The sequence below is a fragment of the Hypanus sabinus genome, chromosome 8, assembly GCF_030144855.1.
Source record: "Hypanus sabinus isolate sHypSab1 chromosome 8, sHypSab1.hap1, whole genome shotgun sequence".
Taxonomy (NCBI): domain Eukaryota; kingdom Metazoa; phylum Chordata; class Chondrichthyes; order Myliobatiformes; family Dasyatidae; genus Hypanus; species Hypanus sabinus.
Window position 1 is genome coordinate 126,106,628 of NC_082713.1, and position 21,313 is coordinate 126,127,940.

A 21,313-nucleotide genomic window follows, 5' to 3' on the forward strand; every position below is an offset into this window, starting at 1 on the left:
ATCGAACTTCCCACGAAGAATTCACGAAACAGAACGGCTTAAAGGCACTGACCTTTCCTTCTCCACTACCTTCAATCCTTTCTAGGTAAACCTAGGGTTTAACACGAAGATAGTCAACAAAATCCTTCCAAATAAGGATCAAACAAAGGTCGCCCCCGTTTCACCGTAGAAAGCGATTCTCCTCGATCTTTAACTTCCAACTTCGAATCTTCGCTCTCCTCTAATTTCCTCAAACTAACAGAATCATAAAGAACCTGTTGGCAATAACCTTTTAAACTTTAGGCATTAAATAAAAACTTCATCCTTCAACTAAACTGGGTCATCTCTTAAAACATGCAGTGGCATGAAGTCAACCTGGCAAATCCAGCCACGAACTGCCCCTCCTCACAGGGTGGGGTCTACCTTTTATAACCTGTTAAAAAAAAAACCGTCACATGATCTCTACTGGCGGGAAAATGACATCATTCCACCATCACAAGACCATCACCTCAAGTCCAGTACAGCTTCAACCCCAGTCACGTGACAAGGGCTCCACTGCCATGTGTCACGAGTACGTAACACCTCCCTCCAAAAAAAACATTTTTGGTCTGACAAGAACAAAAATTTTTAACAATTGCTTACAAGAAAAACAAAGGTATAAATTTTATAACATATACAATACACAACACCATCATATAACAGCTTATAACTCACAATACAGTAGGAGTGTTACAATTGATAAAAAACCACTCCATAAAAAAAATTAGTGTACATTCAACATCGAGATAGACAATCAGCAACCACATTATCTTTACCTTTAATATGAGTCATCACAATATTGTACTCTTGTAACATCAAACTCCAATGTAATAATCTTCTGTTTTTTTCATCTTACTCAGAAAAACTAACGGATTATGATCGGTGTAAACAATAAGTGGTTTCTGAGTTGTACCAACATATACCTCAAAATATTCCAAAGCTAAAACAAGAGATAACAATTCTTTCTCTATTGTTGAATAATTTCTTTGATGCTTATTAAATTTCTTAGAAAAGTAAGCTACTGGATGATCAACCTCATCACCCTCATTCCTTTGCATTAATACTGCTCCTGCAGCCTCATCACTAGCATCCACAGCCAATGAAAAAGGTTTTCCAAAGTCAGGTGCCTTAAGCACAGGTTGTTGACATATCATTGTTTTCAATTTTTCAAATGCTTCTTGACAAGGCACCGTCCATACAAACTTCTCATTCTTCCGCAGGAGTTTAGTTAATGGAAGGGCAACATTAGCAAAATTCTTACAAAATTTCCGATAATATCCTACCATTCCCAAAAACCTTCTGAGAGTTTTTTTCCCCGTTGGAGTGGGAATCTCTAAAATTGCCTGAACATTTGCCTGAACAGGAGCTACCTTACTTTGACCCACAACATAACCAAGGTAAGTCACAGTGGCATGTCCAAATTCACTCTTAGCTAAATTAATAGTTAAGTTAGCTTTTGAAAGCCTTTCAAACAATTTCTCCATCGCAATAATGTGTGCTTCCCAAGTATCATTTCCTGTCACTAAATCATCAATATAAGCATCAGTATCTTTCAATCCCTGAATCACAAAGTTAATCATCCTCTGGAAAGTACCTGGGGCATTCTTCATCCCAAATGGAAGAACATTATACTCATATAACCCAGATGGAGTTACAAATGCAGAAATCTCTCTACCTCTGTCCGTTAATGGAACACACCAATACCCTTTCAATAAATCAATCTTTGTAAGGAACTTTGCCTTTCCAACTTTATCTACACAATCATCTACTCTAGGAATTGGATATGCATCTGTTTTCGTTACAGCATTCACCTTCCTATAATCCGTACAAAACCTAATACTACCATCTGGCTTTGGCACCATAACACAGGGTGAACTCCAATTCGAGTTAGAATGTCTAATGATATTATTCTCTAACATATATTCAATTTCTTTCTCAGCAAGTTCACATTTTTCTATGTTCATCCTATATGGATGTTGTTTAATAGGTTTGGCATCCCCAACATCTATAGTAGTCCTTCTCGGAACATCTGGAAACAACTCCCTATATTTAAAAATCAACTCCTTCATCTGTTGTCTCTGCTCTAACTGTAAATGTGCTAATTTTTCATCAATATTTTCCAGAATGGTTGAATTTGGTAACCTAACAGAAACAATGTTGGATTTAGAATGAAAGTCAGATGAATCATCTATCATGTTCCTAGTTAAATCAAACTCATTCTCACTAACCACAACAGTCACAGTATCAGATTGTTTCTCAAAATATGGTTTCAACATATTTATATGGCAAAGTTGTGTTGACCTTCTACGATCTGGAGTTTTTACCACGTAATCCACATCATTGATTCTAGACACAATTTCATAAGGACCATGAAATCTAGCTTGTAAAGGATTTGTCTGCACTGGGAAAAGAACCAACACCTTATCTCCAGGCTTAAACATCCTCATCCTAGTGTCTTTATCATACCAAGTCTTCATTTTCTCCTGAGCCAACTTTAAATTTTCCTTAGCTAAGCTACAAACTTTATGTAACCTGTCCTTAAATTTCAACACATAGTCCAACAAATTAGTGTGTACTTCCTTATTAATCCACTGTTCTTTCAACAAAGCTAAAGGTCCTCTAACTCTATGCCCAAACACAAGTTCAAATGGACTAAAACCTAAAGATTTCTGTACCGATTCCCTTACTGCAAATAAAAGTAAGTTTATACCCTCATTCCAGTCACTTTCATTTTCCACACAAAATGTCCTAATCATATTCTTGAGGGTAGAATGAAACCTCTCCAAGGCACCCTGCGATTCTGGATGGTATGCAGATGAAGTGATTTGCTTAGCTCCCAATTTATAAACTATCTGTTGAAACAATCCAGACATAAAATTACTGCCTTGATCAGTTTGTATCTCCTTAGGTAATCCAAAATAAGTAAAAAAAAAATTATAAGGGCCTTTGTCACAGTCTTAGCTTTTATATTCCTAAGTGGTACTGCCTCTGGAAACCTAGAAGAAGTACACATGATAGTCAACAAATACTGATAACTAGTTTTTGTCTTTGGTAATGGACCAACACAATCTACAATAACTTTAGAAAATGGTTCACCAAATGCTGGGATAGGTTGTAATGGAGCTACTGGTGTAACCTGATTTGGTTTACCCACAATTTGACAAGTATGGCACGTTTTACAAAACATCGCCACATCTTTTCTTAGACCAGGCCAGTAAAAATGTTTTAAAATCTTGTCCACAGTTTTCCTTACCCCTTGATGTCACACTATGAGCTAAAGTCAAAATCTCATTTCGATAAGCTTTTGGAACAACTACCTGGTAAACAACATTCCAATCCTCACTTGCAGGAATTGTAGGCGATCTCCACTTCCTCATCAACACTCCTTTTTCCAAGTAATATCCTACTGGCACCTTATCAATTTCACTATCTAGTAAAACCTGCTCTCTTAATTTTATAATCTTAGAGTCTCTATTCTGCTCTGCTATCATCTCCTTCCGAGACAAAGATAAATCTTTATAGTCAGACTTACTCCCAGAATCTTGTTCAAACAACGAAGATAAGAAAGTCTCTGACACATCCTCAAAACTCGAATCCTGAGTTGAACAGTCCTGAATAACAACCTCATTCTGCGCAACAATCTTTTTAGCCATAGCTCTAGTCACAACACAGGAAGAATCTGTGTCAGAATTCAACTCTGGTTCCTCAGACTCCATTGTCAAATGCACTTCAGGAAAAACTTGTCCACCTGCCAAGTCATTACCTAACAATAAAGAAATACCCTTCACAGGTAAGCTATGCTGTAATCCTACTTTAACAAATCCAGTAACTAACCCCGACTTTAAATTTACTTTATGTAAATGTACAGGCATAAAATCACTTCCAACACCTCTTATGTAATTTACCTCACCAGTATCAGACTCTTCATCAAACTTCAACACACTGTCTAACATCAATGATTGAGAAGCACCAGTATCCCTAAGGATTTTTATTGGCACCAGAGTAGATCCTTCCTTCAAGGATACAAACCCTTCAGTTACAAAATGATCATATCCCTTTCTAACTTGGTCAGACTCTAACAAAGCCTCATTTGTGTTTATCAAACCCTGTAACTTTACAGGTGCTCCAGTATGTTGCACACAAGCATCTGGAACTGCTTCCGTCTCTTTCTTTTTCAATTTGAAACAGTTAGCTATTACATGGCCAGGCTTCTTACAATAGTTACAAGTAAGACCAAACTGTCTTTCCTTCACAGGCTTTCCTTTCTCATCAACTTTCTCATTAACCTCCGATTTAATTTCAAATTTACCTGGAGTCTCTGTGTTATTTTTCCTCTTAAAAATTCTGCCCTGAGGAAATATGCTCTTATGGATCAAAACATACTCATCAGCTAATCTAGCACAGTCCTGCAATTTATCAGTATCCTTCTCATTTAAGTAGGTCCTTACTTCAACAGGAATGCTTCTTTTAAATTCCTCCATTAAAATCAGCTCTCTCAATGTATCATAGTCCCCATTTACATTTTTAGAAGAAACCCATCTCTCAAAACACATAGCTTTATCATAGGCAAATTCCATATAAGTTTTTTCCACAGACTTTTTCAAACTTCTGAATCTTTCCCTATATGCTTCTGGGACTAACTCATATGCGTTTAAAATATGCCTCTTTACAATATCATAATCAAGAGCTTGCGCAGCTGTTAAAGCTGTGTAAACTTGTTGTGCTTTGCCTTTAATTACACTCTGTAACAACACTGACCATTTATCTTTCGGCCACTCTGACATCCGAGCAATAGTTTCAAAATGTTGAAAATACCTTTCCACTTCTGTTTCACTAAATGGAGGGACCAATTTAATTTCTTGACTAGCAACAAACGTTTTTTTAGAACCAGAAGACTGATTTCCAGTCCTTAATTCCTCCATTGCCTATGCAAATTCTCTCTGCTTTTGTTCCATCTCCAATTTACACCTCTCCAATTTCATTTGTTCGATTTGCAACTGCATCTCCAGATTACTTATTGGAAACGACTCCAAAATCGATTCATCAAAAACACCCGAGACCACATAGAGTGATGCGATTTTCCTCTGTATTACAGCCTTAGAAGTAGTCTGCAAAATACCTTTAAGTCGCAATCTACTAGCTAGCTCAAACACCTCAGTTTTTTTTGCCTTCGCCAACACCTCCGCAGCTGGCGAAGCCAGAAACTCATCAATATTCATTGCTGCCGAATACCACAACAAGCCAAACAAAAGAACAGAGCAATCCCCGTTTCCAAAACACCGATATAAAAGTTAGCAAGCATTTAAACTCAAAAGTTTCAAATGTTACGTATTCAGTTTCAAATGTTACGTATTCAGGCAACAATAAATATATGAGATCGGCAAGGGTTTCTTATAACAAACAACACGTTTAATAAACACAGAAAACAAACCCCCCAAAAGTAAACAAACACTACCGTAACCGGAAACAGCTGCTGAGCGGCTGTTCAAACAGTTCGTAAAGTGATATTCCAAAACAGTTCTTTAAAGTGGTATTGCCAAAAGTTCGATATGCTCACAGTCCATTTAAAAGGAGAGACTTTACAGGACGATTTAGGTTCTCTTTCACGTCGCTTGCTTCGATCTCCGACATCGAACTTCCCACGAAGAATTCACGAAACAGAACGGCTTAAAGGCTCTGACCTTTCCTTCTCCACTACCTTCAATCCTTTCTAGGTAAACCTAGGGTTTAACACGAAGATAGTCAACGAAATCCTTCCAAATAAGGATCAAACAAAGGTCGCCCCCGTTTCACCGTAGAAAGCGATTCTCCTCGATCTTTAACTTCCAACTTCGAATCTTCGCTCTCTTCTAATTTCCTCGAACTAACAGAATCATAAAGAACCTGTTGGCAATAACCTTTTAAACTTTAGGCATTAAATAAAAACTTCATCCTTCAACTAAACTGCGTCATCTCTTAAAACACGCAGTGGCATGAAGTCAACCTGGCAAATCCAGCCACGAACTGCCCCTCCTCACAGGATGGGGTCTACCTTTTATAACCTGTTAAAAAAAAACTCGTCACATGATCTCTACTGGCGGGAAAATGACATCATTCCACCATCACCTCAAGTCCAGTACAGCTTCAACCCCAGTCACGTGACAAGGGCTCCACTGTCATGTGTCACGAGTACATAACACAAGTTAACTCTCATTCTCCCTTTCTCCAAAGGGAAAAGCACTAGCCTGCTCAAGCTTTCCTCATAAGACATGCTCTCTTATCCAGGCTGCGTCCTGGTAAATCTCTGCACCCTCTCAGAAACCTGCACATCCTTTATATAAAGAAGTGACAAGAACATGTGGTGTGACTGGGATTTTATAGAGCTGCGATGTTAAATCTTGTAGCTTTTGATCTTAATTCCACAACCAATGAAGAAACCCCATGAGGACACTCGCCTTCTTAACCAACCTATCACCTTGCACAAAAATTCTGAAAGATCTATGGACTTGAACCCTAGGATCCCTCTATTCATCCACACTGCCAAGAATCCTGCCGTTAACTTGTGTTCTGTCTTCAAGCTTGGCCTGCCAAATTGAATTATTATGCACTTTTCTGGATTGAGCTCCAGCTGCCACTTGTCAGCCCAGCTCAGTATCTTATCTGTCTTGGTAACTATGACAACCTTCTTCAATATCTACAACTTCTCCAGCCTTTGTGTCATCTGCAAATGCATTAACTCGCCCTTCCTCTTCCTAATCTAAGTTATTTATAAAAAATCTCTAGCCAGTGCCTTAGAGTTTGCAGGGTTTTGATCCGACGCACCCAGAATTCCTTCCCTTCCCAAATGCTCTTTGAATTGCTGAGTTCCTCCAGCAGACTGTAGGTTGCTCCAGATTCCAGCATCTGCAGAATACTCTGTGCTCAGGGATGAACAGCGAGAATTGAGGTGCTGTGGTCTGGAATGAAAGCTTTTTTGGAGGATGAAAGCTGCTCTGTTATTGGTTGGGTTTATTTCCCAAAAATGTAGATAATTGATATTATGGTAAGCACATTTGGGACACACCTTTCTCTAATTTCCATCAGTTCAATACATTTTGATACAATTACATCATCGCTCTTGTTTCCATTTTAAACAGTACGTTAAAGAGTTTAAGGCTGTCCCACAGATCAAGCCCCTTGTTCACTGGCAACCAGGATGATTCCCCACTCAACTAATGAATCAGAGTCAGGTTTATTATCACCGGCATGTGACGTGAAATTTATTAACTTAGCAGCAGCAGTTCAATGCAATACATAATCTAGTAGAGAGAGAAATAATAATAATAATAAAACATAATAAACAAGTAAATCAATTATGTATATTGAATAGATTTTTAAAAATGTACAAAAACAGAAATACTATATATTAAAGTGAGGTAGTGTTCACGGTAGTTAAATGGTTCAATGTCCATTTCGGAATCGGATGACAGAGGGGAAGAAGCTGTTCCTGAATCGCTGAATGTGTGCCTTCAGGCTTCTGTACCTCCTACCTGATGATAACAGTGAGAAAAGAGCATGCCCTGGGTGCTGGAGGTAATAATAATGGATAATGGATGATGGATGCTGCCTTTCTGAGACACCGCTCAGATGTCCTGGGTACTTTGTAGGCTAGTGCCCAAGATGGAGCTGACTAGATTTACAGCCTTCTGTCCTGATACCAGACAGTGATGCAGCATGTCAGAATGGAGTGGCTAGTTCCCTCCAGTTCTCTCCCTACCCATGAATATTCAATCTGCCAGGTCTCCTGATCTGTGAAATGGGGTATGCATGGTTTAGTCAACCTCAACAATTTTAGCTGAATTTCGGGGTTAATTTCTTGATGCACTGCCAACAAACTATTGTCTGTTGAGGATTACAGGAGGAATGGAGACGGGCTACCCCCTATTGACATCAGTGGATCTGGGGTTGAGAGGGTAAACAGCTTCAAGTTCCTCGGCATCCACATCACCGAGGACCTCACGTGGTCTGTACACACCAGCTGTGTGGTGAAAAAGGCACAACAGCACATGGTACCGCAGCATAAAAGCAGGATCAACAGGCTCTAGGACAGCTTCTTCCACCAGGCCACTGGACTGATTAACTCACGATGATTTGAATGTATCTCTATGTTACATTGACTGTTCTATTTATTATAAATGACTATGATTGCACATTTAGACAGAGACATAATGTAACGAATTTTACTCATGTATGTGAAAGATGTAAGAAATAAAGTCAATTCAATTCTTTAAGAGCAAAAGGCATTGTCTTAAAAGTTGGGCTTTTCTCTTTGGGATTTGGGATGAAGGGATCAGCTTTCTGGCAATTTGAATTAATGATCTTGTGCGTGGAAGTTAGTACAATGTTATTGCACTCGGGACATTCCAGAGTTCAAAGTTCAGTTCTACACTGTCTGGAGCAAGTCCGTACATTCTCTCCGTGAACTGTGTGCCTTTCCTCCAGGTGCTCTGGTTTCCTCCCAGAGTCCAAGATGTATTGTCTAGTGGATTAATTGGTCATTGTAAGTTGTCCTGTAATTAGGCTATTGTTAAATAGCTGAGTTGCTGGGTGCTTCAGCTTGCTTTGTCTGACGGGCCCATTCTGTGCTATGTTGCTAATAAATAAATTTAATTCTTAAGGCAAAACCAAAGCTTGAAAATAAAGTTAGACTGAACCCAGTTACGATTTCACGTCCAGTGATGGTCTTGCTTAGAAATTGCCTCTATGGAGAAATATATTGCACATACTTGACACCGCCAATTAACTCCGACTCCAGCATTTTGTGTGTTCCTCTCGATTTCCAGCATCTGGAAAAACCTCTATGCTCGTTGCCCCATCACACTTTATATACTTGCACTCAAGGAGTGCAGCACGGCCTCACCTGCAACCAACCTGTTCTGAAGTTTGAACAGAGGAATTTCTACAGAATTGACTAGCAGTTACAGATAGCATTTGCTAAAATGTTTGTTCAAATTCCTTACTTGCACGAACAATCACCAATCACAATAGACATGCTAATAGTGAAAAGCTGAGAATCAATGATACATTGCAGTTCATTAAGTAATTGTCTCCCAGTTGGTGTGTAAATTCTTATCTTGTCCTGTCTGCCAAATGGCTCCAGTCCCCTGCTATGCAAAGGGAAACTTGGCTCTTCAAAGATCTTTCTTCAAAGGCCAACTAAATTGAAATTAACTTTTGTTTCTTGTTTCCTTCACGAACATGAGTTAAAATCATAGATCAGTAAAAGGATCGACTTTATTTGCTGTTATATTTGCATGTATTAGGAATTTGTTGTGTCTAAATCAAGGCACAGCATCCAACAGATGTATGCACTATACATCTCGAAATTCTTTTTCACAAACATCCATGAAAACCGAGGAATGCCCCAAAGAATGAATGACTGTTAAATGTTAGAACCTCAAAATCATACCAGTTAATTGATCATATAGTGTAACTGGGCAGTACAGGCATATGGGTGGGAAGGTCCTGTTACTGTGCTGCATCTCTGAATAAAAAAAAGTTTATTAACTAATTTTTTTAAATCACAGAAATGATGGCCATAAAAACCAGCGGTTTCCTCTAATAACATCTGGTTCATTATTGTCCATCGGAAAGAAATCTGTCTGGTATGGCCTGCACATTCACAGCAATGGTTGAATCCAACGCAAAATAGCCTAGAAAACCACTCCTTTCAAGGAGCGATTTAATGATGAGCATCAAATGCTGTTCCTGTCAGCGGTGCCCAAATCCTGAAATTATTTATTTTTTTTAAAAACATGTTTATCTTATGGCCACATTTAACTAGGGGAGCCACACTGTTATTATGATGAACACTAAGGTGAGCTAGCTCCTCAAATGGGGGTGAGATATTTTGGTTAGCAAAGCTTAGGGCAATACTGAGCAAGCTCATCACCTTCTCAATAAAAAAAATTAAGAGCAGTGCACAGAATCCACTCAGAAACACAAACCATAGTGCTGTTCTCTGGTTGATACCAGAGCCTCTCCCTTGGATCTGGAGTCCTGCCACCAGCATTCCAAAGCAAGGAGCTCTGACTGAAAATCTATTCAAAGCTCCGTCCTAAGCTTGAATCTGAAGAGACTATCCCTTAATAAAATTGTTACAGGAGATTATATGCTCTCTTCAATAAGCTTTAGTCTTGCCCTTGTGCCAAAGGGTATGTACCAAGCAATAATTGTTTGGATCACATTTTGAAATCCTGCCCAGGTAATACAATCTTATAATTCTTCTAAAAAAAATTATGTAGTGCAGTGTAACTGACAAGTGAATAATTTAATACTTTTAAATTGTACATGAAGGGAGCAATACCAAGAGAAGATGCCCCTGGGTTTGTTTTTTTTTCGCTGTTGTGCAGACTATCACTTCTACGAGTAGAATAAAATTAATAACTCCCTCATGGTTAAGCTTATTTTTCAGTTTTCTCTCTTGAAAATACTGACTGGTATCGAACTGCACTTCTGCAAGTATTTATTGCCACAGTCTCGCAGCTGTTCTGCTTGGGACTGGAGAGTGGATGGTAGTGGGTGTGGGGCATTATATCTGTCCCACTGCTGATCCCAACAGGTGACCCATTCTGTTTCAGAGGCCAAGCAAAGTTCACTTGAAGGTTTGGCTAAACCGTTTTGCTGGAATATGGGACCGATCTTCTCGAATTAGAACACGCCATGAAATTTGTTGTTTTGTAGATGCAGAACAGTGCAATGTGTATACAAATAAGTTATAATATATTTTTTAAAAAGTTCAAAACCAGACAGAAATTGGTTCATTGGTTCATGGACTTTTGGGAAATCTCACTGGAGAGAAGTTATTGCTACTTTAAGTTTATTGTGTGGGGGCGGGAGAGAGGTAGAAATACCACTGGTTAGTTGAGTGTGATGGGCTGGAGATGGAGGCAGAATTATTTCTTCTGAGAAAGCAGCAAATGCAATAAAATAATTAAAGCAACGTGGTAAGAGTAGTTAATGCTATTGGACTGGAGGCCGTTGGGAGTTTTCGTTGTAGAGATAGGTGTGGATATGTCTTTGTCGCATTAATCTTGGGTTACTAGAATTGCTGAAATTCTCTTCCCTGCTGTTACCCTGTCACATCGGCCATGGCTATTGACAGTCAGTTAGAATCCCACTGGGCTGTGAATCCCTTTCCTATTAATCACTGTGACACATCTCATTGTCCATATCTTTCCTCTTTGTTTTTGACTGAAACCGCGACAGCTCCTTTCCTCCCGCTGATGCTGCTCAACACGCTGAGTTTCTTCAGCATTCCAGTTACCCGGAAACCTAGGCTAACAAGCTAGGGAGACAAGTTCAAATCCTACAACAGCAACCGTGGAATTTAAAGTCGGTTTATAATTTGGATTTGGTGATATTGGCTAGACTATTGTAAGAATGTATCTACTCACTAATCTCCTTTTGGATGATAAAATCCAAAAGACATTAAGGGTATAGGAACAAGGTTATGCCGTTCAGCCCATCAAGTCTGAAATTCCACAGAATCACCACCCTCTAGCTAGAGAAATTCCTCCTCGAAATTCCTCATCTCTGTTCCAAAGGGATGTTTCTTTATTCCAAGGCTGTGCCCTCTGGTCCTAAATCCCATGCTTGGGGCAGCATGGTAGTGTAGTGGTTAGTACAACACATTAAAGTACAGGTGACCTGCGTTCAACACCCACCATTGTTCGTCCCGTGAATGCGTGGGTTTCCTCAGGGTGCTCTGGGTTTCTCCCACAGTCCAAAGATGTACAGGTTGGTAGGTTAATTGGTCACTGTAAATTGTCCCGTGATTTGGTTAGGGTTAAATTGGGCGATTGCTCAGCAATGTGGCTCAAAAAGTTAGAAGGGCCATCCACTCTATCGAGACCTTTCAATATTCCATTCCACTTCAAGTTTCAATGTGTTGTGCATTCAGAGATACTGTTGTGCATAGCACTTTTGTGATGTGATTATTTGAGTGAGTTACTGTCACTGCCATTTCCCTCTCACCTCTCTCATTAACAAGGTGAATAGCTGCTCACTGAAAGCTTTTTGTTTCTCATACCGATCTCTGTAAACTCTGCTCTTCTCTCAATGGTCGCCCCCTTGTTAAAATGCAGATATTTTTTGTGGAGTGACTCGGAATCCAACTGCTAATATTTGCAAGGAGTTGTTGCTTAGGAACTTTTTCCAGTCCCTTTTGAAGGAGCTTGGAGGTTGTTTATTTTTCTTTAAAAAGCTGTGCCGCCCTTTGCATTGAGTGTGAACTTGGGTGGGCACGGAAGCTACTGTTTAAGTTGGTTAAGCAGCCCAGACAAGAAAGGGCTTTGAAGACAAAGCTTCCCTTTGCACAGCTGGAGACTGGAGCCATTTTACACATGGAGACAGATAAGGATGTAATCAAGAAGGCAAGCCACAGCAGCTAAGGGACCATTACTTAACTTAAAAATAGCATTAGTGCTGAAAGTGTTTCGGCCTGACGTGGACTGTGCTTTTTTCCCCCATAGATGTTGTAGTTTCTATTGACTTTTAACACCTGATTGGTGAATGATTGATCTTGCAAAGAAGGAACTTGAACACAGTTTACCCATTGGTCATAGTCCATAACTTGCTAGTCACTTTTGTGTGCAAGTCCATCTGTTTGTGCAAACTTCAGAACAGTTTGGTGACAGGGACCAGGTTGTGCACAGGTAAAGAAAGTGTGATTGAGGAATGAGTATGAAGAGTCCCGTTAACTGGAGACAAAACAACTGAGGTGAGAGTCTTTGTTAACCTCTAACTTGCTGGGCCTAGCAGGTAGTCTAGGAACATTTAAAGATATGAAGCTTCTTTGCACATTTACCGTGGACTTCTAGCCCTGAACAATGCATCCACTCTGGATGAAAACCTCATTTTAAAATTATATTCAACAATAAGGTTGCTGTCATGTCTCTCCTGAGCAACGGGCACTGAATTTCACAGTCAATTCGGTTCATTCGAAATGATTGAAAACTGGATGCTAGAAATTCTGCCCGTGGAGTGAAGTACAAGAGTTGGTTTCAATTTGATGGCGCGCAATGAAAGTGCATTGATGTAAAATGTTAACGGGTTCTATTACATGGATGTATTAGTGTAGAGAGAACGCAGCCTCAGAATTAAAGGATGTCTTTTTAGAACAGAGATGAGGAGGAATTTCTTTAGCCAGGGATTGGTGAATCTGTAGATTTCATTGCCACAGAGAACTGTGGAAGCCAAATCATTGGGTTATATTCAAAGTGGAAATTGAAAGGTTTTTGATTAGTAAGGGTGTTAAATATTATGAGAAGACAGGAGAATTGAATTGATTTTATTCTTTCACATGCATGAGAAGTAAAAATCTTTATGTTATGTCTGCATCTAAATGTGCCACGTGCAAACACAGTAATTTATAATAAATAGAACAGTGAATGTAATATAGAGTGCACTCAAATCAGTGTGAGTTCATCAGTCTGATGGCCTGGTGGAAGAAGCTGTCCCGGATCCTGTTAGTCCTGGCTTTTCTGCTGCAGTTCCGCTTCCTGGATGGTAGCAGCTGGAATAGATTGTGGTTGAGTGGGAAAGTAGATCAGTCATGATCGAGTAGCAGATTGGACTTGATGTGCCAAATGGGCTAACTCTACTCCTATGTCTTCTGGTCTAATGGATTTGCCCACTCTGCTGAGAATTTTTGACTTTTAACTGTCTTCAACTTCCACCATCTACTGCTCTTTGCTAGCTTAGGTGTGATGACATTGGATGCACTACTTCCTATTTGCACATGACCAGGACCTCAGGACCTGCGGTGAAGGAAGGGAAATCTACGGGTGATCATTTTAATGACGGTGATGCAGAAGGAGCATTGACGGAGGAGAGCCTCACCTCTTTACGGACTTGGCAAGCAACTGGGAGAGAGAACAGAGCAGTCCATTGAACACTTTGCACATAAAACACCTCAACAGGGGTTCATTCTCTCAGTCTGATAAATCTAAATCTGTCAGCGAGGTAGTTGAATCGGGAAATTTGTTTGCAGCAGCAGTACTGTGTAATACATTAAAATACTATAGGGTTGCAGTAATCCAGCTGCTGGCGTAGTGACATCAGCGCTGGACTTCAGGGCGAGAGTTGGACTCCAGCCCGGCTCCCTTGCACACTCTCTATCCGTGTCTGGGTTGAGTGTCGAGCTAGCAACTCGACCTCGTAAAAAAAAACCTGGAGAGGGGTGGGCTCCACCAGGTTTCAGATGCCCAAGTATGATGAGCAATCAGCAAAAAGATCGGTGCAAAAAAAAGCCTGCCATGAAGGCGCCCTGATGACTATACCAGGAGTTAAGGACATGGGCATGCACACGCTATTGTTCCTCCTCCCTGATGGGTAGAAATGAGAAGAGGGCATGTCCTGGATGGTGATGGTCCTGGGGATGGATGCTGCCTTTTGCAGATGTTCTTGATGGTGGGGAGGTTCGTGCTTGTGATGGAGCTGGCTGTGTCTGCATCTCTCTAGCTTTTACCGATACTGTGCATTGGTGCCTCAATAACATTCTGTGATGCTACCAGTGGAGAAAGGTCTCCATGGCATGTCTGTTTTTTAAAAGAAAATTGCTAGTCTTTCGTGACATACCAAAGCTCTTGACAACTCTTAATGAAGTATATCCTCTGGCATGCTTTCATCGTGATTGCACCATTGTGATGTCCCAGGATGGATGTACTGAGATGTTGACACTAAGGAACTTGAAGCTGCTCAACCTTTCCCTTCAATGAGGGCTGATGTGTGTCCTCCCAACTCCCCCTTCCTGAAGTCCACAATCAATTCCTTAGTCTTACTGATGTTGAGTGCAAGGTTGCTGATGCCTCTCAGTCAGCAGATCCATTGTCCCTCCTTGTCACTATCTGAGATTCTGCTGTTCGACAGGACCTCAGCCCAAAACGTCGACTGCACTTTTTTCCCCGTAGATGCTGCCTGGCCTGCTGAGTTCCTCCAGTGTTTTGTGTGTGTGTTGCTCCACTGGGGCCTAATGCCGTGTGAGGGTTCATCTTCTTCAAAGGTGATCTGATGTAGGCCTTTGAGACAGATGTAACAGGGTTACCAGATGCTGCAGGGATTCACACAGGGTATTGTTTTATTCTGCCTTTTAAAACGTGCCTAAACAGTGTTGAGTTTATCAGGGACTGAACCCTCACTGCCATTTATGATGTTGAGTTTTGCCTTATAGGAATTAGTGGCCTGTAAGCCCTGCCACAGCTGGTGTGCAGCCAATTACATTTATTCAGTGGCCATTTTATCAGGTCCATTTATACACCTAATTGTTGACACACATATCTAATCAACCAATCGTGTGGCAGCAACTCAATGCATAAGCACATACAGACGTGCTCAAAAGGTTCAGTTGTTCAGGTGAAACATCAGCGTGGGGAAGAGATATGATCTAAGAGACTTTGATCATTGAATGATTGTTGAATCTCAGGACTGTATATGGTGACTTTGGTGCCAGACAGGATGGTTTGAATATCCTGGGATTTTCACTCAGTCTCTCGAGTTCACGTAGAAAGTTGTGAAAAACATCCACTGAGTGTTAATTCTGTGGGGGGGGGGGGGGAGTGAGAAGCACTTTGTCAATAAGGGAGGTTGGAAGAGAATGGCCAAACGGGTGGAAGTGGACAGGAAGGCGACAGTGGCTCAAATATCCATGTATTACAATCGTGGTGTGCAGAACAGCATCTCTGAATGCACAGCATGTCGGACTCTGAAGTGAACTCCTCTTCAGCAGTAGAATATCATGAACGTACATCCGGTGGCCACTTTATTAGGTACAGGAGGTGGCCAATGAGCGTAGTGTTAGTTACAGCGATGATACACTTGTAAGTAGACAGATAATCTGTAAGGACCACGCCATGGTAGACAATCGTCAAGAGTTCATCCTTGTTGTATGAAGGGTGCATATAACACCGGGATAGAAGCTGTCCTTGAGTCTGGTGATGCATGTTCTCAAGCATTTGTATATTCCCGAGGGGAGAGGATGACCGGGGTGGATGAGATCTTTGGTTCTGCTGGCTGCTTGACTGAGGCAGTGGGCACAGTCGATGGAGGTTGGTTTCCCTGATGGATTGGGCTGTGTCCACAGCTCGGCAATCTCTCGCACCAAGCTGTGATCCAGTGAAGGAAGCCACTGCGCCCGCCTGGCAGGTCCCCTCCATACTGAACAGTCCGAGCCACGTGCACCTCAAGCAAAATGGTTCTGCATCTTAATTTAAATTGAACAGGAAACCTAGCTTATTTAAGTGTAGAATTCCCATTTTCATTCTCACTACCTTTCTACTCCTGTGTCCATTAGTCACTACGCTTGTGTCTGGACAAAGCTCAAAGTAAAGTTATTATCTATTTTGCCATACACTATCTTGAGATTCATTTTCATTCAAGCGTTTATATGAGAAAGGCAATACAATAGAATTTTATAAAAATCTATTCATGAACAAACCAAGACTGATAAACAATGTGTAAAAGGAGGCATATCATGTAGATAAGAACAGGAGTAAAGGCCCTGTTTGTGTGGGTTCTGTGAAGTGGCTCCAGGCGGCTGACATGTACTGTTGAGCACTGACCTTGCACGAGCCTGTCAGAATGTGAGTGCAGTAATCTGGCGGAGCGGTTTGTAGAGCTGCTGCTTCACGAGTCCAGCTGTCCCGTTTCGATCTTGACCTTGCTGTGTCTGCAGAGTTTGCATGCTCTCCCTCTGCTCTCCTCCCACACCTCAACAGCTTTAATGGTCACTGCGGGTTGCTGCTGGCATGCAGGTGAGTGGTAGAACCTGGCGAGAGATGATGGGAATGTGGGGGGAATAAAATAGTAAACGGTTGGCACAGAATGGCCTGTTTCTAGCTTTGAGTGTTCAGTCAATCATGGGTCCATTCATCAGAGGCGTAATGCCTATGGTGGAGGGGACATACCAGCTCGCAACCTTCCCAGCCCCACTATCCGCTCCCAGAGTTTGTAGTTCCCACGTCAGACAATTCATCTGCAGATTCGTATTGGAAGCCCTCTCTCCTGAGTGATTGCCTAAGACTTTAAAAGTAGGGAAGTGTACCAAAGTGAGCTACTTTTACTGAGGCAATCTCTAAAGCTGCAGAGGGATGGATTTATGTGTACAGTATGTACACATAGTTTATATGAACTTCCAGATGGCACATGATGTTCTATGTAGAGAAATGCTAGATTGAATTACTCATTGTATTCACAAATTCAAGGCCATTTCTCCAGGCTTTCCAAGGACACAGTTTGCTGTCGATTGTAAGTGGTGTAGGTGGGAGTCTAAAATTGCAAAGGCAATCACTGAAGTGTGAAACTCTGAGAGATGGATTTCAGCTCGGGGAAGTAGAAGGTTCTCCGTTCTGTGCCAGTAAACACAAGTACGACAGATACGCATGCTTGGTCTTGAGCTAGGAACAATATTAAAACCAACCGTGGTCAGATATGGAAAGGCAATGTTTGCCTAATGAAATATTAGTATTTCTGTATGAAGGATTGAAATATAAGAAGTTTGCTCTGTCTGTATCTATGCAAACCTGGAACACTGCTTATATTTCTGACACCTTGCTTTGAAAAAGATTATGGGCCTTTGAATGAAGGGAACTAGTTCCAATGCTGTCTGTCATTTCTCACTCCATGACTGAATGACATCCAGGTCTTGCTGCATACCGGCACGGTGGACTCCTTTATTCACTGAGGGGATGCGAGTGGAACTGAACACTGGGTGTCAAGGCCCACCAAAGAGGGGCACCAAAGGAAGGGCCTCGGCCTGTAATGTCCAAACTTTATTCCTTTCTCTAGCTGCTGCCTCACCTGCTGAGCTCATTCATCATTTAGTGCACATTATAGTTAGTTAATTTCAGTCCCGACTACAAAACCCAATAAGCAGACTACATTTTTGTATCAAATTGAGTTTTGTTGTGGGCAAGATGAGAGATGGCACTGTTGGTGATTAGAATCAAGTTAATTGTTCTTGACATGTCATGAAATTTGTTGTTTTGTGGCAGCAGCATAGTGCAAGACAATAAAAATAATTGTTGTAAGTTATAATAGTTAATAAATTAGTCCAAATGAAGAATAGTGAGTTAGTGTTGATGGACCATTCAGAAATTTGGTGGTGGATGGGAGGATTTTGGGATCCCGGAGTAACTTTTCTTCCAGCATTTGTATAAACCAGCTTTGTAGATATAGAGTGGGCGGGTTTCGATAAGGTGTTGAAGGAGTCTCTTCTTGAGGCTGAAATGGATTAAAGGCTATAAACATGAGGAACAGGAGCAGGACTTGGACGTAAGTTCCCTCAAGTTCTTTCTGGACATCAAGGTCATGTGACTCAACTGGCTCATGCACCATTTCCCAGAATTCCTTTGATTCTGTGGTACTCTGTCTGTAGGCTCCAGAATCAGTTTGGAGAAGTGGTAAGTGAAGCTATCAATGCTCATTCTGGAGCCTGATGTTTGTCGGGCAATAACGGTTCTTGAACCTGGTGGTATGGAACTAAGGATTCTGTGCCTTCTTGCCCGATGGTTTTAGCAGGAAGAGGAAATGATCTGGATGGTGTGTGGGGGGGTGGGGAGATAGAGAGAGGAGGGTCTTTAATGATGAATGCTGCTTTCTTGTAGAAGCACTCTATGTAAATGTATTAATTGTATTCAAAAATTCATTATGCTCTGTGTGAAGAAATTTTCAGTACTTTCACTTCTAACCCTTATTCTGAGGGTGTGATCTCAAGTTTGAGATGCTCCCTACATCAATGGTGTTAAATGTTTAAGAATTTTCTTAACTTCATGTAGACTAGAGATGAAGTCAATGCTCATGACCAGCATGTCATTCCAGCAACCTGTTCAGTGAATTTTCCCTGCTCTCCTCCTGTAGCAAGCGCACCGTCCTTTTGTATGTTCCTTAGCTAATTGTCCAAATGTATCGGATAACATCTCTTTAGAATAAATTACAAAGCACATTCCCGTGTATAGTGGTAGATGAATACAATCCTTTTCCTCAAAGTGCGGCGTGTGAGTGAGCAAGATATTTTCTCTTTAGGCGGATAAGTGATGGCTTGATAGAGGCGTACTAGATGATAAGAGGCATAGATCGAGTGGATAGCCAGAGACTTTTCCCAGGGCAGAAATGGCTAATACTCGAGAGCATAATTTTAGGGTGATTGGAGGAAAGTTTGGGGAGGAATGGCGCAACGTCAAAGATAAGTTATTTACACAGAGATTGGTGGGTGAATGGAACACCCTGTCAGGGGTGTGGTAGAGGGAGATATAAAACGGGCATTTAAGAAGCTTCTTGGATAGGCATTATGTAAGAAGGAAGGGATAGATTGATTAAAAGGCCAGTGCAACATCGAGGGCAGAAGGCCTGTACTGTGTAATGTTCTGACTGACTTTTATACCAAGCTTGGTCAGATCTTTACTGGCTGAAGATAAAAAAAGAGACAGGGTGACACAGATAGCCTATTTCCAACCATGGAATTCTCTTGCGATGAGTCAGTGCCTCTTGTGTTACTAGCTTTTAGAATGTACCCGTAAAACGTGCGTTCTTTGTTAGGATTTGGCTCTGTGAAGTCGAGTGTGGCCCTTCCTCACAAGGCCTTTGTGGAGTCGGCACCAAGCTTCAGTACGTCCTCAGTGTGGGAACCTGTGGTGTGAGCACCTGACTCTGGGATGGGCCTTAATTCCAATGGTAGCTTTTAAAGTGAAAATGTGTTTGTGTTGGACAAAAAAAATTTTTTTAAGCTTCTTTTCTGTACAAGTGCTGTGTCATAACTAAATTGATGAATATAACCTTTCCTTTTCCCCATGTGTCAAAACTGCAGCTGTCGGAGTTCTTGCAAGTTTATTGAGATACAGTGCGGAATAGGCTCTTCCAGCTTTTCGAGCTGTGCCACCCAGCAGTTCCCTGATTTAAGCCCAGCCTAATCACAGGACAATTTGCAGTGACCAATTAACCTTATAGTCTTTGGACTGTGGGAGGAATCTGGAGCACCCAGGGAAAGCCCATGTGGTCACGGGGGAAACGTACAAACTCCTCACAGGCCGTGGCGGGAACTGAACCCGGTGGCTGCTGCTACTGTAAAGCATTGTGCTAACAACTACACTACCGTATACACTTGCAGCCCCGCCAGCGCTTGAGTGCTTGCAAATAGCATGTGCAAAGGCAGCAGCAGAGTACAGTTACTTCAATGAGCCAGGTTCAATCCTACCCCCTCGACTATCTATGGGTGATTTACAACATTGTCTCCATGTCTACATGGGCTCCCCGCTGGTGCTCTCACATCCTGAAGGCGTGCAGGTTGATGGGTTAATTTTCCACCATAAATGACCCCAAATGCAGAGGTGGGTGGCAGATTCTGAGGGGAAGTTATGGGGAATGTGGTAGAGAATATAATGGAACTAGTGTGCAAGAGACTGCTGATGCTGGACATCTGGAGCGACATACAAAATGCTGGAGGAACTCAGCAGGCCAGGCAGCATCTGTGGAGGGAAATAAACAGTTAATGTTTGAGGCCAAGGCCAATCATCAGGACTTCAGTGTGTGAAAGGCCCTTTTTGTGCTCTGACCCACAACATGGGTTTACAACTGGTCCCTTCTTTCAAATGTCCATTATATTTGAAACTCTGCTTCTTTCTATACGGGGACCTCTGCACAACATTTCTATTGGAAACATCAGTTTTGAGGGGTGATCCATTAGGAGGGGTGGAAATGGGATGAGTGCACTCTTTGCTCCAGAGTTGAAGAATCAGCAACTAGAGATTTAAGGTGAGAAGGGAAGGATTTTATACGAACCTGAAGGCCATTTTTCCCCCACTCAAGGTGGTCATGTGTGTGGCTCAGAACGGGTATCCTGATTGGCATGGACTTGTTGGCAGAAAGGCCGGTTTTTATGCTGCATGAACATATCTTGTGGTGGTAATTCGTATCTTGATAAATTGTGGCATTTCCGCCTCATTGGCCGCACTTGTGCGTGAGAGCGAGGGAGAAAGCACAGTGGTTACCCAGTGACCCTCTCTCTTCCATTACAGGCACTAACATGCATACAGCTGAGGACGTGATGTTACCCACCTAGAATCAGCACTGCAGCCCCACGCCGACATTCGCCCCCCCACCCCCCCCAGGATGCTGGGAATCTGCAGAGGGCGCAGGAAGTTCCTCGCAGCCACCCTCACTGCTCTCTTTGTGCCAGCATTCACCTGGATCTACCTGTTCTCGGGGTCCTTTAAAGGTAAGTGCTACGCGTAGTCTGATCTCACAGACTGGGCCCCTTCCAGTCCTTGTTATTAGCCACCACAAC

General features: G+C 41.7%; 1 protein-coding gene across 6 annotated transcripts in view; it reads left to right on the forward strand.

Annotated features, from left to right (window-relative positions):
• The window catches only part of large1 (LARGE xylosyl- and glucuronyltransferase 1), a 402,029-nt gene that overhangs the window by 103,082 nt on the left and 277,634 nt on the right, over nt 1–21,313 (forward strand). For 5 of the 6 annotated variants that reach the window (XM_059977769.1, XM_059977772.1, XM_059977774.1 and 2 more), the window contains exon 2: nt 21,045–21,244. In XM_059977769.1, the coding sequence (XP_059833752.1) occupies nt 21,139–21,244 (106 nt within the window). In that variant the 5' untranslated portion in view covers nt 21,045–21,138. Of the gene's footprint in view, nt 1–12,636; nt 12,758–21,044; nt 21,245–21,313 lie in introns of those variants that run through there. The other variant, XM_059977773.1, reaches the window with a different exon arrangement.